General features: G+C 39.9%; 1 protein-coding gene across 6 annotated transcripts in view; it reads right to left on the bottom strand.

Moving 5' to 3' along the window:
- LOC115455714 (ataxin-2-like protein) overlaps window positions 1-17,914 on the bottom strand; it is a 47,578-nt gene that overhangs the window by 9,819 nt on the left and 19,845 nt on the right. For 4 of the 6 annotated variants that reach the window (XM_037436983.1, XM_037436979.1, XM_037436984.1 and 1 more), the window contains exons 3-12: window positions 5,792-5,972; window positions 4,353-4,620; window positions 3,730-3,907; window positions 3,115-3,489; window positions 2,581-2,705; window positions 2,056-2,143; window positions 1,341-1,424; window positions 980-1,117; window positions 764-841; window positions 349-554 (exon numbers count right to left, since the gene is read on the bottom strand). In XM_037436983.1, the coding sequence (XP_037292880.1) occupies window positions 349-554; window positions 764-841; window positions 980-1,117; window positions 1,341-1,424; window positions 2,056-2,143; window positions 2,581-2,705; window positions 3,115-3,489; window positions 3,730-3,907; window positions 4,353-4,620; window positions 5,792-5,972 (1,721 nt within the window). The remainder of the gene's footprint in view (window positions 1-348; window positions 555-763; window positions 842-979; window positions 1,118-1,340; window positions 1,425-2,055; window positions 2,144-2,580; window positions 2,706-3,114; window positions 3,490-3,729; window positions 3,908-4,352; window positions 4,621-5,791; window positions 5,973-17,914) is intronic. The other 2 variants (XM_037436981.1, XM_037436980.1) reach the window with 2 other exon arrangements.

The raw sequence follows: 17,914 nt of genomic DNA on the forward strand, positions 1-17,914 counted from the left end.
GTCACTCTTGTTTCAACTATTTGAGAACGTTTTGTTGGCATTTTTTTAAATTCTTTAAAGCTTTTTAAATCACCCTATTTATCGCCTTATTCATGACAGTTTAATTTTAAACTATTTTATTTATTTATTTAAAACTTTTTGTATACCAAAAATCTAAAAAAAAAAAACAAAAAGAAGACAAATTTGCATAGAGACGGTGAAAAAGAATACATTGGTGGTACAAAATAGCGGTCTTATCGCTTGAGGCGATCTCTACCAGACAACCATTGGATGGAGATGATAAAAATACTCTTGTTTTACTATTTTAAAAAAAGATTTTTTGACTTCGACTATTTGTTCAACAATTACCTGCTGGGATTGGGTGTGGAAGGGCTGCGCGGTGTGAAGGGCTTGGCGGCGGGGTTGAACTCCTTCGCGTTGGGGTTGAGCGTGGACTTCTTGAGGGTGACGGCGGCGCGGTCGGCGGCGGGCGAGGCGGGGGACGCGGGCGACGGCGGCGACGCCACGCCGCTCGGCCGCTCCTCCGCCGGCTCGCTCTTCGGCGCCAGCGGCGGCTGCGGGGGGGATGCATGGGTTTATTAACATCTACGTTCAGTATCAACTGATAGTATATGATCGTCAATAGTATGGAATCATTATAGAAAAGTTTTTTTTGCTTGATATTTTCGAACGTTTAACGGTAAAAAAACCGCTTGTATAAAGCCTGTCTGGTCCAATACAGTTGGTACGTAAACCAAGACAATAATATGCCCCTAAAGAATACCTTGTGATGAGGCCGCAGCGGGTCTGAAGGCGCACCACCGTTGGCCGAAACCTCGGGTGGGCTGTTCGCGCGGCATGCCTGGAAAAACATGATGTATTATGAACACGAACTGTACCATTTTTTTTTTGTAGTGGAGCCAACGAAACCTTCTTACATTTTTATTGCCCAATTAACTATAGATTATGCAGTAAACAAACAAAAGCATAACGCGCATACCTGTGGCTGCGGGTTGTTCTGTAGCGGCACGTGCGCGGGCGGCGGCGCGTGCGGTGCGTGCTGCGCGTGCGCGTGCTGCGCGTGCGGCGGCGCGGGCGACGACACCAGCTTGAACTCTGCGCCGAACTTGCGCAACTCCTGCACAAAAGATAAATTATGTGCCAATAGTCCCCTGCGTATACGTTTTTTAATCTAATCCCGATATTAAAGTTAGTCTACCTTGATTTGCTAGATGTATAGCAGTTGATACATACCTGAACTATTTTAAGCTTAATAGTAGTAATACCATCTCCCTAGTAGCGTTGCACTATCGTTTACGTGGCAATCGATCTGCAAGAATCCCATATATGTTGATCATTACCTGCACTTCGTCCTGTCTCCTCGGCTCCGGAGGCACGTGGTGGCGCGGTGGCCGCGTATGATTCTCTGGCTGTGGCGGTGGGTTCTGGAAATATTACAAACATATTAACACCAGTTGTGTACATCTGACCCCATTCTTTGCAACTGAAGTTGTCATTAAACGTGCAAATTAGGTCTAATGTTACAGCACAGGAAAATGGGCTTAGCGGATGGCGTCGTTTGGAGTGGGACGGCGGCACGGACTGTTCTATGTCGGGCATCCTTCTTGTTTCCCCGTATATCTGTCTCGCTCTCCCGTCGCTGACGCTCAGCATAAAACCGCTGTCGTAGCGCCCCGCACGGTAACTCGTGGCGTGCTTCGTACTTCCTCTTACTAAGCTCTTGTCGCTCACCACGCCGTATTGAGTCACCGTTCAAAGCGACATCTTCATGGCTCAACCTTTGGACTGGCTCCTAAAAGAACGCCTACGTCGCCGCTAGAGCTAATTTCAGACCAGCCTGTTACACAATATGTATATTTGACTTTATTATGGTTATTTATTGTTTTTAAACAACCTTCTTTTGAAATGTCGTGTAAGACAAAGTTCCATCATGCTATATTGAATGACATTAAAATCCTTTGGACTATCCCACCAGTACAATTTGTTCCTCACATTATTCTATCGAATAAGAAGGTTGTGTGTAAGGTTTATAAGTAAGGTATGTAAGGTATTTACGTGGTGGTGCTGTTGCTGTGGGAAGGTGTGCCTCGGGTGTGGCGGCGCTCGGCCCTCGCCGTTTACCTTGCCGCCGCCCGACGCGCCGCTGTTGATTAAAACACATTTAGTTACAAATTATATGAACACTAGTACGTTAAGAGTACAGTTAATGGCACAAGTCTTGGGTGCAGAAGAGCAGCAGTGGGGGGCGAGCTAGCATATGTACAAACTGGAGGAAAGTGTATAGTAGACGCACGGGACCTGTACGTCAATAGACTTAGGAACCAATTTCGCAAAACAGGCGCGGTGGACGTCAAACCGACCAATGAGTGTGCTGACGACTCGTGCCTCTATCTATTGAATAGAGATGAGGGTGACTCTATAGTCACTGTGGGCATAAATTAAAGCCTTATAGACCCAATAATTGTAAACATATAGTCCAAATTAGATGTCACAGCTTTACAAAATATTAGGACCCAGTTAGGTTTCTTTATATCTGCCTATTGAAAATTCAAACTGTTGACACAATGTGGTGGTACTAACGGATGGTGGTGGTGCGGGAATGGTGGTACGTGGTATCCGCCCGCCTGCGCCGCGTAGCTCTTGCCTCCTGTGGTAGAGCTGCTGGACGTGGCCGAGCTGCTCGATCCGCTGGAACCGGCTGCCATCTAGAAATAGTAAAAAGGTTTTAGGCTACCAGAGTATGTAGAGTGCTCTTCAATTTTATGTCAATGTGTCAAACAAATCATTTAAGAATTTCAAAGTTACACTAATTGTGGGGAATTTACCCTTTCCCAAGTCAAATCAAATGCATAGATTTTTATCTGCTTTCTAAATGTAACTGAATCATTGGCTTTCGGACATGTTTAATTACTCGAACGACCATTGAATGGTTTCTAATTAAATCTACCCTCAGCGTAATACATTTGCTTTCACGGAGACAATACAAAGGATCTTAGGTCGATCTTGACTTTAACTGAAACTTGGCAGTGCCTTAGTGGTTTCTCCTTCTGGCTTGTTTCTCTTTTAACTTTATGTAGTGTTACAGAAATTTCGGCGTAGTAGGTGAATACTAACCCCGGAGTCATCCTGCCTCCTGTCGGATGGCGGCGTGAGATGCGGCCGCGTGAGTCTGTGCTCCTTGTCCTTGGCTGGCTGCGCGTGCTGTGCGGCGGGCGGCGCGTGCGCGGCGTGCGGCGGGTAGGGCAGCGGCGCGTGCGGTGCGTGCGGCGTGTGCGGCGCGTGCGGTGTGTGCTGTGCGTGCGGCGCGTGCGGCGTGTGCGGCGCGGGGGAGACGCCGGCGGGGGGCGCGCTGGCGGGCGGGGTGGCTGCGGGGGGCGGCGGCGCCTTGCCCTGCGCCCCGGAGGCGCCCGCGCCCGCCGCGCCACTCGCGCTGCCCGGCGAGCCACCGTTGTTGCCGTTGCCTGTAGTGGGCTTTACTAATTTGCCCGTCTGGAATGATGGAAACAAAACATTTGAATACAATTGCAAGTATATGTTCATCATATTATTGGTTTACTTAAAATAAAAAAAAATATGATTTTTATTTTCTGATATATTTATGTAGTTTATTTCTGAAACTGTTTAGATAACGTCAAATAATTATAGACCCATATCCAGTATAAAAACGATAGTTAAAGACACTATAACTTTAAGCCCACACTTCGATTCAGACTCCATTAAACAACTGACCTGTATATTTTTTCTCTTGTTGGGTATGACGTATTTGCCGGCGGAGCTGCCCTCCTGCGGACGCACCACGGCCGCGAACCTTTCCTCCTCGTCTCCATTCTCGAGCTCGATGCGAGCCTTGTACGTCGCGGCGCTCTCTATTTCCGCTGCGATCTCTTCCGCCTTTGCTTCTGCATCTCTGTAGTGAAGGAATACTTTGTTATAACAATGGTATAAATTAGATTTTTCAAAGAGGATCTAAAGAAGTACTCAGAAAGCGTCTCTAAACGTAATTTTTCCTCTTTCTGCCATCGAAAGTTGACAACACAGAACAGCACCAACACAATAACAATATCACAATGTACCAGCCCTGTATTGTACACTGACCCACTGTCCAATATTAACGTATGTATTAACTGGTCAACGTTTGGTCTAGCTATGTTCAGTGAAATTAACGTCAGAGGAAGCGAGACAAAACATTGTATATGGAGACGTATACAACGTTTATTAGTAAGGTTTGAAGGACATTTTTATAAAGCGCATTGTAGGCATAACATCTCATGTCTCAGAGTGACGCGCGCAGTACATTGTAAATCAAAGTTCAGTACGGTGTCGCTAGTCTATGGGCGTGCCGTCATCCCCACCTATAGTCCTGCGTGTCCTTCCTCTGCAGCGGCAGCGTGTAGCCGGTGAGCGAGTGGTCGTAGGTGCTGTGCACGCCGTACACCTCCTCGTTCTTGCGGAACATGTCGTTGGCGTCCCAGCCGTTGGCGCGGTGGTCGAGCTCGAGCTCCTCGAGGCGCGCGTCGCCGTTCAGCGAGGGCGCGTCGCCCGCGTCTGCCTCGCAGCCGTCCCACGGCTCCAGGTGGCGCTCCTCAGCCGACCGTCCGTTGCCTGGACCAAATACTGTTCCTTCAATATAATATTGTTTTATATTAGTTATACGGTCTTTGTATACATGTTATTTTATATATTTGGGATAAAAAATGATTGTATTTTTTTTATAAATTAGGATTACATATCGAAGATAATTGTACAACACAGTTTTCCACAGTTTTCAGTTGTAAAGCGGTAAAAAATTGGAAATTTGTATAGGAAGTTACATTTCCGCAGTATTTTATCCGGATATGGACTTTTGGCCGGGACCGTTGAGCAGTGCTGAATTTGTCAATCGGTATTGTAACTATGTAGCATAGTCGCATTCAGGGTTTTTTTTATTTAGCACCCAAAATAGGACCCGTGGGGCGGCACAAACTGCGTGGCATATGCCTAAAGAGAGTATAAATTCGGCACTGACCGTAAGCTATAGTTAGACATTTATTCAAAAGGATGAAAGTTTAGTTATAATGTAATTTTCAATACTGATTAACCGGTAGAAACAGAGATAGAAAGTAAGTGAAAGGATTGATTATCTTAATTATTTTATTCCAAGTCAATAATTATTAGATAATTTATCATAGAAAGAGAATCTTCTTCATAATATAATTCAGACAAAAAAATCATTTCCTAAAATTCCTGTCGAGTTTTAAACAATTAAAATTCATAGACAACACCGATATACAATAACGCGGGATTTCCCGCATAATAACTTTGTACAGACAAGTGCTAAGAACGGTGCTAATTGGGGGAATTACTTAAACGTGTATTGTTAATTACTTTGTGTTATAACGAGCAAACCAGTTTGTTTGTTATCGATTATACGAATATAATGCGATTCTCGTGGACTATAACTTTAAAAGAAATACTATTACATTTTCTTTTCGCAAATTAATATACGTAGTATCACGCTTTTTTCTATTTGAGGGTAGGCAGGTCTATATTTCACCAGCTGTGTGTGGTAGGGTATATTTTATATCTGCCCGTGTAGCGACCACCGTACACAAGGTTAAAACCCGTCATAGTGGCCCACGTAAGTGTGCCGCATCCGGTTCCAACAGGCCGGCATTATTGTGTCGACTGGCGAGGGGGTAATCATCTCTCGTCAGTCGACATTCTATTGGACCCCAGTCCGCTTACCATCAGGTACAGGGGGTCTCTGCAGTCCCCGTATAAAAAAAAATACAATCGGTATTTAAAGGCTCACCATTAAACTTGCTAGATATCGCGCTGTCCGTCTGGAACACATCGTGCGTCGCGTATTCAAGGTCGGAGTCCTTGGCGCGTATGGAGACCACGTCCTGGGGCTTGAAGATCAGCTTCTCGACGACGGAGTCCACCGCCACCCCGCCCTCCTGGTCCACGCGATGCGCCACTTCTAGTACCACCTGGTGGGCAATTAAGATTACGGGGGTCATTGTTTGTTGCGATATACGTCTCTCCAGTTTTAGCTTGGCTATCATATAGACGTTGGCGACCATATGAGAGGGAGCTTAGTAGAAATAAATTCTTGTTTAGTTTTTTTTGTACAGACGGGAAAATTGAGAGTAATGTTAAATGTAATACAAAAAAACAAAGTACATACGACAAATTAAACAACTTATTTTTTGGCGATTGAAATGAGGGTAAGTTTGTAGGTAATAAATAATGTATGGAAGTATTTTACGAATTTTGAAACGCAGCCACTAATGGAACCTTGAAAGTTATAATAATTTTGATCTGTATACACTTTTTCAAGGGTGTTGTAGAAAGTATTAGCAATAGTATTTTCGATCAACTTTTAGTTTGACTTGAAACCTTTTAAATCGATTCAGTCTTAATTAAACCAGATAAAAACCAACATAAAGCATTGTCGAGTCTTGGATTCGAACCAAGACCTCCACAGCCTATCGACTTTGCCGCCAAACCAGACACGACAAATGCTCATTTATAATATTTAAACATAAAATCACTCTCACCGTAACATAAATGTGACACATTTCAATCCTTCAAAACTTTGTAATGTAAACAAAAAGTTCCAAGTGTTCACTTAATAACGGAAACAGAGGAGGGCCATTGACTTCTCGAGTGATATAATCTACATGGAAACTTATCCATACTTCAAGTACGTCATAAATTCTTATTTGAATTTTTGCTCTTGACATTCCGAGCAGTGATATATATTTATTTATTTTGAGAGTTTACAACAGAGAACACACATTAAATTATTTTCACATATAGCAGTATAACGGTAGAAGATAGCTGTGTTTCTCTACTTACACTAAACTACATCATGCATCATAACTTACACAATAGTTAATTTGAATTTAAAAGATTATTATTTTTTATGTTATTTTTCAAACCAATAACATGACTGTGTGGCAAAATGTTTCTGTTTTTTCTTCCTAAGTGTTAGACTTAAAGCCATTCGTAATTCCTAACACCCCTGGACGTTTTTTATTATTTGTCACTAACAGCATTTTTAAAATTGTACTGCTTATTAGTTTTATAAAGTAGATTGTAATTTACTGTAATACAGGGGCCCTATATCAAAATTTGTTGCAGTCTTTCAGGGCAGTGCGAACTTTTAGGCTCCCGCTTTGTTTAATGTAGATATGGGCCAAGAAGGATCACTAAAGCTTGGGGGCCCCATGTCATTGAGACGGGTGATACGGTGGTAGCTACGCCCCTGGCTAAGAACCTAGTTCTTACGACAAAGGATAAAAAAAACTAACAGCATTTCACGCAAGTGAAACCGCGAACGAAAGCAACACATAACTATCATCAAAACTAATCATTTTAGACATCAAAATCAATCCCAAAATATCACTAGCGCCGAAAACTGTCCAAAAAAAAAAACACCACGTGTGTAACTTAACTGCTTCCGCCTTCCGCGTCATTCGCGCGGGGGGTGCGGGGGAAACGGAAACGACCGACCCGTCTAATAACACTTAAACAGCGCCGCCGAGTGACGGGCGCAGTCGATTTCCAACAAAACTGTTCTATGGACAGTCTCGGTACAAAAATAGTACGCATCAATCAATAGAAAAGCATTAACCGTTGAATATTATTGTAAATGTGCAATGCAGATGTCGTTGTTATCGGTGTTGCCGGTTTTGGGGATATATTTAGTTTGAACGGCGTCTGTATTGCAGATAGGGTGGGCAGAGGTGGAACTAGTGTGCATGAACATACTTCAGTTTTATTAGTATACTGTATAGATAGCATTTCGTGAGGAGTTGCCAATAACATTAAATAAATTTTATATTTCAAGACTGACTTTTACCATTCAATATAAGTTACTCGTTAGTATAATGTAACCAACAAATTAAAATTTACAGCAATGTGAATAAAATAATTCAAGTGATATACTTTTGTATTTGGTAAGGTTATATTTTCATTACCGACGGATACCTTTCATCCCTTAATTTCATTAATGTCAAAGAAAACAAAAGTCGTTTCAATGCAAGCCGACCCCGCGAAGCGTCTTGGTACAAGTTATTGACCTTTCTCCCCGTCCTTTGAGTCTGGAGAATGAAGGGTGAGACTGCAGGGTGAAGGGTGGGGATAAGGTTACCCCCCAACCCGTCCCCACTCCACGAATACTAACATAGTTGCAAAGGAATTTCTAGAAAGTCTAGGTATGCTCACAAAGGACAGTCGTGACTCCATCAGATCGGTTCGCAGAAACTCTACGGCGGCGATGGATAATAAACTTTATCACCATGACGGAAGGTTGAAGTTTTATCGTTGACGGTGTAAACAATTATGCAAATGAGACCGATAACGTTTCAGGAAGTCATCGCGGCGGCGACATGTCATCGGTTTGCTCGGTAAACATAAAAATGCACTGAAATTTTTGCGTTCCTGTTACTCCTTATTGATTCTATTCCAGCAATACGGACTTTAAGGGAAGAGTACGAAGCCTTCTTTAGAAGAGTGATAATGCACGAGATTTGGTTTACACTGATGACTAACCAATAAACCATTTATCACATCAGATGTCTGTAATCAGGTCATTGTTGATGCTTACTGGTGGTAGGTCTCACATATGTGAGTCCGCCTAGGTAGTTAACACCGCCATGTCTATTTCTGCTGTCAGGCAGCAGTATAAAATCACTGTTGCGTTCCGGTTTGAAAGACATTGTAGCCAGTTACTGCTGGACATAATGAGACTTAATATCTCATCTCTCAGGATGGCGAGCGCAGTGGAATACCAAACAATACCTTATATTTCATGGTGTTGGATGGTGGTATCTACTGTTTATGGGCGGTCGTATCGCGTACCTTCCAATCAAAAAAGAAACATTCACTAGGTTCGATTTCTAATGACTTTAACCAAAAACCCATTTACTTATCACATCTGATGCCTGTAATTGGGTCATTGTTGCTACCTTTACTCTATAACAAGCTATCATGGAGGTAGGTAGAGTCGATCCTAAACGAAATACGTTGACAAAAAGATCACACGTTTGGTGTTTAACCGCTTATACATCTTTTCGTGCCGACGGTACAACGTTACAATATACGTATGCACTTTTTAGCACAGTTTTGTTGACATTGCGTCTTGACTCTTACATAATCCAACGAATGAATGCACGGATGACGTAATTTTACCAAAAATATAACGCGAAGTGATTTTAATAACTGTTAAAATGTTTCGTAACGTCTGCATCCACGGATCCTTTTACGTTTCGACCTTAAGTCGCCAAAATTGGCAACGTTTATTTTCTTTTGTTATATTTTCAACACAATGACAATATCCGCGTTTAGATTAAAATTTTTATTTCACACGATTTTTCTAGCGCCTTTTTGAATTGCAAATGATAAAACACTTTATAAAACACAATTTTAAAAATAATATTACGTTTTATATAATATGAGCCCTGTATATAAACTGTCCCACTGCTGGGCACGGGCCTCCTCTCCTACTGAAAGGGACTAGGGCTTAGTCCACCACGCTGGCCTAGTGCGGATTGGTAGACTTCACACACCTTTAAAATTCCTATAGAGAACTTCTCAGGTATGCAGGTTTTCTCACGATGTTTTCCTTCATCGTTAAAACAAGCGGTAATTCACAAAGAATACACACATAATCTTAGAAAAGTCAGAAGTGTGTGCCCTTCGGATTTGAACCTGCGGACAATCGTCTTGGCAGTCCGTTCCACACCAAACTAAGTTATCGCCGCTATAAGTTAAGTTTTATTATACTAAGGGTCTGTTTTATAAATTTCAAGATAATCATATTGACAGTATATCAAACATCTAATGTAGATAGTACTCATTTTATTACCATTCATTTGGGAGCATAGTTTAGAACGACTTTTGTATTTGGTCGGCTTATACATTTCTGTGAGTACGATTTACTCAGAAGTTTTTCAACACGCCCTTAAAGTTTCTTTACTGATAAATAAAACCAAGTGCGATGAATGAAAATCGTAGGGAACACGTCCTTGCTGGAGGGGGTCGCGACGCGTTATCCTTTTATTTCCCCTACCTGCCAGCCCGAGCTGGTTACTTCGGTTTGTACCTTGTATTCAATATAAATTTTATCCCTAATTTAAGATGTCCATAGTTATATGTCATTTTAAATTATAATTCAGAAATAATAATTATTCTTATAAATTGTTTCAACGTATCATAAAAGCAACTTTGTTCGCCTTCGTGATAAATATTTTATTTTAAAATAAATCATTTAGGACTTAACTACAAACCCACAATGTTTGTTTAAGACCGATCTAAATCACCGATTCGCGTTTGATCCGTAATACGATATCAAAGGATAGTCAGAAAGCGAATAAAATGTGATCTTCGCTTCCATCGTCGTTCGCATTACACACTGTATTCCTCACGAAACTGGACAATTTGTTCCAGCGAACCACATAACCTCTCCGGTCAATTTGTCCCGGAGATAACATTAGACATAAAATATTTTTTTTTTTTTTACTAAAACAAAGCTAAAAGCGTTCCATAACGAACGAGTACAATTTACCAATTTTGGAAATTAAATAATTGCTCGCACACAGTGAAACGACCTCCGAAAAGTAGTTGTCAACTGTACGCCGAAATTCGTCACACATTCATAATCTGTTATCGTACTCATGTTTTATTTATTGGAATGTTTGAAATTCCATTTTGTTTCAATAATATTTTTAGTGAGCTTTTTATTTTTAGTAGCAGGTGCCGGTATTGAAAGGTCGGGAGGTTTTTGGAGGGTAAACAGGGGAGTGAAGCACTGAGATTGCTAAAATCTAGTAAAATAGATATTTATGTTATTCATACAGAAATATAATTAAGCCTTTATCTCCGTAGGGGTAGGCGGACGCGTGACTTATAATTAGCCGACCTTATTTCTATAAAAGTGATAATATACTATCAAAAAGTCGCGTCGCGAATACCGCAGAGGCAACAGCGTTTTACTGTCGCTCCGTGGTGAACAGTAGAAAACGTGCAGTTTACATCAAACTACGCGAAACTGCATGCAGAACAATCAATTCTGCACCAAACGGCAAGTAACTGCATGAAGACAATCTGCAATCTGCACGGAACATCATCAAGCTGCATGCAGAACCACCTAAACTGCATGTAACGACAGGCAGTTTGACCTAATCTGCACCAAACCGCAGCAAACTGCATGAAACTGCACCAGCCCAAAACTGCATCAAACTGCAAGAAACGGCACCAACCTGCACCTGCACGAAACTGCATCAAACTGCATGAAATTGCACCAAACGGCTTGAAGGCAAACTGCACCAAAATCTGCATCAATGTGCCTTATTTTATCTATAATTACTTGGCATGTATTTTAGTTTTTAAGTTAATTTTAGTTTTTAAATTATGTATTAAGTTGAGCGGACCATCATCCGGCACCTTTCTACAGTCGCAACGAGATCGGGGGATACTTGTGCTGGTGCTTGGTGCTTAATTAATTAACAGTAACTCACATAATTGTATAAGCACCCAAAATTACAATAAATACAGAGGTTAAAAATATCACCACATCAAATACAAATTATCATAGTTTTACAAGATTCGAATTCACAAGCTTGCCCTTCATATTCTAAATAATAATGCTAGTTCAATAATTCATAATTTTAACGTAATCGGCAAATCTCCGACCTACATATTTCTATTCATCCCTACATTAGATCTATATGAAAATATAATTCAAAAAAGCATTGTTTTCACTTAAATCGCACGAGACTTTATAAAAGAAGTGCCTTCCTCCGCAATTGGGACAGCAAGCACAAAGCGACGTACAAAACTGACGTAACCCAAATATACATGCGATTGATGGCGTTTTGAGAGCTCTTTTCAAGTGGACGCCAAGGCCCTTGTGAGCACGCGTGCTTACGCGCGGGACCCTAAGGTCACATACGAGCAAGTGGGGCGTTTATCATTCCTTCAAGTTGCTATAGTATTACAGGAATAATTTGTGGGTAGCAAATTAGAAAATACTAGCTTTTGCCTACGGCTCCGCCCGCGTGAAAGTTATCCCGGAAAAAAAATAGCCTATGACACTCAAGAGTAGCTTCCTTTTAGTGAAAAATATTTCAAAATTAATTAAGTTATTACATACGTAACTTTAGAAAAATGATAGGTGTGTGCTTCTGGGTATTGAACCAGCGGACATTCGTCTCGGCAGTCCTTTACTCCTTACTTACTAGGCTATAGCTCCTTTTTTTGTGATGATTAATGCAAATTTCTTGCAGTTTACTTTATTTAAATACCTACATACGATTACAATGCATTGCATTCATAAACGATTTTAAAAATGACTAATGAATCAATGTGTTTCGGAGAAACCCTCCATAGTGACGGTATACGTTCATAAAGACAGGCCGGCAAAATTGTGACGACTATCGAAGAATGCAGTGTCACTTGGTCGACTTTATATTTGGTAATAAAGAATAAGATTACTTTCTTACCATAAATATTATTTCCCAATTAACTGATCCGATATTTGTCACTTTTTTTACGTATTTCATATTCAAATAGACGGAAACTCAAATAGATATTAACTAAGCTACTGTCTGATTAAAAATGTCTCTTCATACATGACGTTAAATATAATATAACGAAACAACAAACCCGTATTTAAATATATCCCTAAATTTATATTGTAGTAATATTTATTTTATTATCAACATAGATTTATTTTTAGCACTATTATAAGGACACTATGGAAATAATAAGCAACTAAAATTTAGAAGACACTAATTTAGGTTTGATTAATTTCTATTCACAGCATTAGTGAATTATAAAATACCTAGCATTTCTAGGACACAAGTCCCAGTATACGAGTTGTATTTTCCCAGGATTCGGATTTATAATATAATTATGGAATTATGAATTTAAAACTTTGTTTACTTATATTCTAAATTTCCTCGCATAATATATCAAATTATTTAAATTTTAATTCAATCTAATACATTCACGTAGGTACACTACATTCATGAAGATATTATAAATGCAAAAGTTTTTTTTATAATGTTTGGATGTTTGTAAAAATAAACTCAGAAACAGCGGAACAGATTTTGAAGAAATTTGTCACGCACATAAACCATGGCCTGGATTATCATATAGGCTATATTTTATCCCAGTAACTTGTTCCCGTAGACAACAAATAAATTTTTAATAATATTTTTAAAAAGATGGCGCTAGCGTCGTGTTTTTGTAGCGGTGAGGGACTTGGACGCGGACGATGCCGCGAGCAACACCTAGTCTTAAATATCACATTGCGTTTACACTTTACCTACCCCATAAACTATTCGGGGGATATCAAAAACCTCTCCCATCACAGGAAAACATTCATAAACTCCATAATGCGCACACAATCATGCGTTTTGGTAACGACAGCGCGGATCAAAGGTCGCGCCAAACGAAATGGCCAACATCGTGACCGGCTTATCACAACTGAATATGTTTCCTGTACCATTTGGATTTTTATTGCTTGCTTGCTGCTTTACGGTTAATTATTCTTATTTAGATTATATGTGAAATAGTAATTGTAAATGTGGAAAATATTGGTTTTATAACAGTTTTAGTAGACACGAGCGACGACGTAAATAAAGAAATTCAAGAAGTCACCTAATTTGTGTTACCACCTAAATTGACAACCAACAAAGGGGGGAAAACTATTTTTAGGGTCAGCGCATAATATACGGTGGAGCGCATCACAGATATTTTATTGTCAAACTATTATCGACATTGTCTTCATTGCAATAATATTCAAAATCAATTAACACAAAAATGTAATGCAATTTATTGTTGTGTTAATCCCTATACATGCGTCGACCTTTAGATTTAAAAAAAAGCGCGTATATATTTTGAACAAACGAGACAGCGTGCTTAGAATGTGGTAAATAAAAGACGACACGTCCCCCCCGTCCTCCCCTGGCAATTCTTGTGCGCTCGGTCGCCACACCGAATGCACGCCCCTGCACGGGGACATTTATCGCGGCCCTACGCATACAGTTAAGTGTGTATACCTCATGGTTACCAATTCACATTGAGCCCTATAAGGGCTCACGAACAGTTCCTAGCCTTCTCCCCTCCTCCGATCCTAAGAGGTTTCCTTATCCTTTCCCCACACTTCCTTACCAGCTATCCTCTCCCAACTTCCCTCCAGGAGCCTGCAGTCGCGAAGTCGGGAATTCCCGTATTCCATTCGCGGGTTTCCCCCGGTGTCGACTGCGGGGTCCGATACCCAAAAAAAAACCACTCCAGTGTCGTTTAATTGGGATTAGTTGAGATACTAACACGTGACTGTGAGATACTAACGTGTGACAACATCAAAATTAACCGACATCGATTTACAACTCGCGTTTATTTTTAACATTCCAAAGGGCAGAATTAATACGTTGATATAAGTTTTCACGGCGCCAGCTTACTTTTGTCTAATATTCAGCTCAAAGACTGCCTTTGAGAAGGCGAACCGGGCAACAGCCCAGGAGCTTCGCACGTTGCATTGGAGGACCTTTTCTTGCGATCTTACCGACAAAAATATTATTAACGGGATTTTTTTGATCCGCCCGGGACCTCGCGACGTTTTTTTTGTTTTCACCTGAGACTTCGCGGCTATTCGGCTAGGAAGACTGCAGAATATTCGGCGTGTAACTGAATATTCTATATGTTTGAAATGTAAAAAAAAATATGTATCTAGTAGTTCAGTACCATACCTAAGGTCAAGTCAAATTATATTTGTACAATTCAATTTTATGTCTAGTATTACTCGCTGTACGACATATTAACATGATTGACAACTAACGTTGGACGTCAAAAGGGCACGGTCTCCGCACGTACTTCCACAGATACGTGATTTTTTTTAAGAATGTAAGTTATAGAAATAATAAAATAGATTCCAATAATATTAAGGCTAATTGATATTTATTTTATTTAACCTTAAGACGCAAAAAAAACATTGATTTCAAATAATGTATAACATTGCAAAATTTCGCTTAATTCAATTAGTCATACAACTGTCGGACTTGTGATTACTGCGTAAGATCTATACGCTTTAAAATTATTATTTTATACAATATGCAATATGTTTATTTAATATTAATCAGTTACACGTTGATAAGTTTAAAACTTAATCAATTGCAAGCGTAATACTTTTTTTTATCAAATAACTCTAACGTTAATTAAAGCTTCTGTACATTCTATAATGGCTCTAGGAATTAATTAGTGCTAAACATGTTTTTTTTATTTTTATATAACCGACTTTGAATGTTAATTTATTTTTAGCGTAAGATTTCGTCGAGGATAGTGCATAATCACGTAACTAAGCACTGTCAAATACTAAGTAAAGAAAACGTCACAATTAATATTAATACTTACTATACTAAACTTTTGATTGATAATCCTAAACTTGTCACATTCTCGGTATTTATAGCTTTTTTTTATAAGTGCTCGCTAAAGTGACCCTACTATAGCTGATGGTAAGTGGAGTGGGGTCCAATAGAATGTCGACTGACGAGAGATTACCCTTCGACAGTCAACATAATTATGCCGGCCTGTTGGAACCGGATATACACAGGCTGGTCCCGGAACGCGACACTTACGTCGGTCACTATGCTGAGTTTTAACCTTGTGTACGGTGGTCGCTATCCGGACGGATATAAAATATATCCTACCACCAGCAAAGTGCTAGTCGCGGTTAATTGCCACCTCGGACAATTTGTTTATTTTACAAAAATATTTTTTTTTTTTTAACTATAATTTACTATATATTTGATAACAAATACAAAATGTAGCTCAAACTTCTAGTATAAATGAACCGCCACGCATTCCTAAATTCTTAGCCGACCTAATCACCGTGAAAACCGGAAATGCGGAATGTCAAACGTATTTCCATTTGAATTTCTACATTAAATCAATAACGAGAGTAAACGACACAAGAGAAATCTAAAAGACATATTTGTGAAATGCTTTATGCATTATCAGTTGTACTACATATATGTGTATATTATATGAATTATACATCATCGTGACAGTTCTTTATAGTATCTTTGCCAGCTTAGGTATTTTTAGGAAGCAACGTCCCGCATTGCATCAAAATGTTAGAAGGCATGATATAACATATTGTAGGTACTTTGCTGGTGGTAGGATATTTGTATCCACTGTAGTTTTTGTTAACGATCTTATCTCAGGAACTATACCAATTACGATTTTCTTTAAACTAATTGGAAACTACATTATTCCTGAGTGCTGTAAGCTACGTTTTATTCCAAAAAAACGTAACGCGGACGAAGCTATGAGTAAAAGTTAGAGTTATTATAAATTTCGAATACCTTCTAAAAATACGATTAACAATCCATTTTGCTGGGAGCACCCAGCCTTAAAGGGGACCTCTGAGGTTGGAACCGTCCCAGATGTAAAGAAACAGGCCACCGTGGGTATTAGTCGGTATCACGACATAAAATTGATTAGGAACCCAAACCAGAGGTATTTAGATGTCATTTAAATCGGAAAACCTATGTATCCCCTATAACCATTTTTTCGCTCGCCCTGGCTTTAGAAAAGTATTCATAAGATAGATTTTATTAAGCGACAAAAAACAGGGTGTAGCGCAGTCACTGTCGTGGTGATTTACAATACAAGAAAACGGTAGTTGAAGGCGAGTAAACAATATAAGAAAAATAAAAAATAATAATATAGTTGGTAACCCTATTACCATCCCGGTATCGTGCTGTAGTCAAAATTAAGAACAGAATATGCAGAGATCGCGTCAAACGACGCCCGTATCGTTTGTATCAAAGGATACGAAGCTCGGATGAACACAAGAGCCGGGTCCGCGACATTCGACTCGAAAACTGATGCCTGATTTAATGTTCTAATTGCTTTGCATTATATTATACTTTGTAATATAAACATTGACGAAGACAAAGTTGTTAGATCTCTTAAACGTTACGTGTAAATGATGAGTTGCTAAAAATCCTTTCTTAATTACTGATGATAGGTCTCTCATATGTGAGAATCGTAATTCAAGTTTTTGGATGGTGTTTTTGCTGTTTGTAGATGGTCGTATTGCTTAGGTACCATCAGGCGAACGACAAGCTCGTCACGTCAGTCAGAGCATATAAAAAACTATGGTTACATGTAAGGGATTCGTATGTATTTTATATTCATGACAAGTTTCTTGCGAGTTCGTTTGCGTTACCTTTGCACAAACAGTAGTCATTAGAAACTTTACTAACGGCAGTTTTCGATAAACGATCCATATCTTAATCTTCTATCCAATCCCAGAATAAACCAGTCAAAAGACTTCTGATTGATCCATTTTCACGATGGATCAAAGCGATCGTTTATTGAAAATGGCCTCAAATGCAGCAACATACCGAACAGCGACCATCGCCCCGAGATTAAATCTTGTACCCAAAACTTCACTACCAATTTCATCAAAACATTCATAGCCACTATGCAATCATCCTTTACTTCACCAACCCAATAATATTCAGAACTTTACCGGCACTAACCAAATTTTCAGCAGCAAATTTAAACCTTATTAACTCGGTTTCATAAAAAGCGATAGGAAAATATTACGCTTGCATAAAGGACGTGAAAAAACCCCGAGACGCTGTTCAAATCACATTAGTCTGGCAAGGTTAGTGACTGCAGTCTAATACTTATGTAATAGTCTGGAAAGCGGTGCGGTCGGTGCCTCGCAACATTTTCTATTGCAGCTGCAGCTAAGTCTAGACCGAATGGAATGGTTATTATCTAAATATTTTTTATTAGAAGTTCGTAAGTACAATGCGCTGCAATTGCCTCGGTGGCGTAGTTGTATTAAGGGTGCGGTACGACACCGCTCTGCGGTCTCGGATTCGAATCGAGGGTCGGCTAATGA

Source organism: Manduca sexta, chromosome 9 (assembly GCF_014839805.1).
Source record: "Manduca sexta isolate Smith_Timp_Sample1 chromosome 9, JHU_Msex_v1.0, whole genome shotgun sequence".
NCBI lineage: Eukaryota > Metazoa > Arthropoda > Insecta > Lepidoptera > Sphingidae > Manduca > Manduca sexta.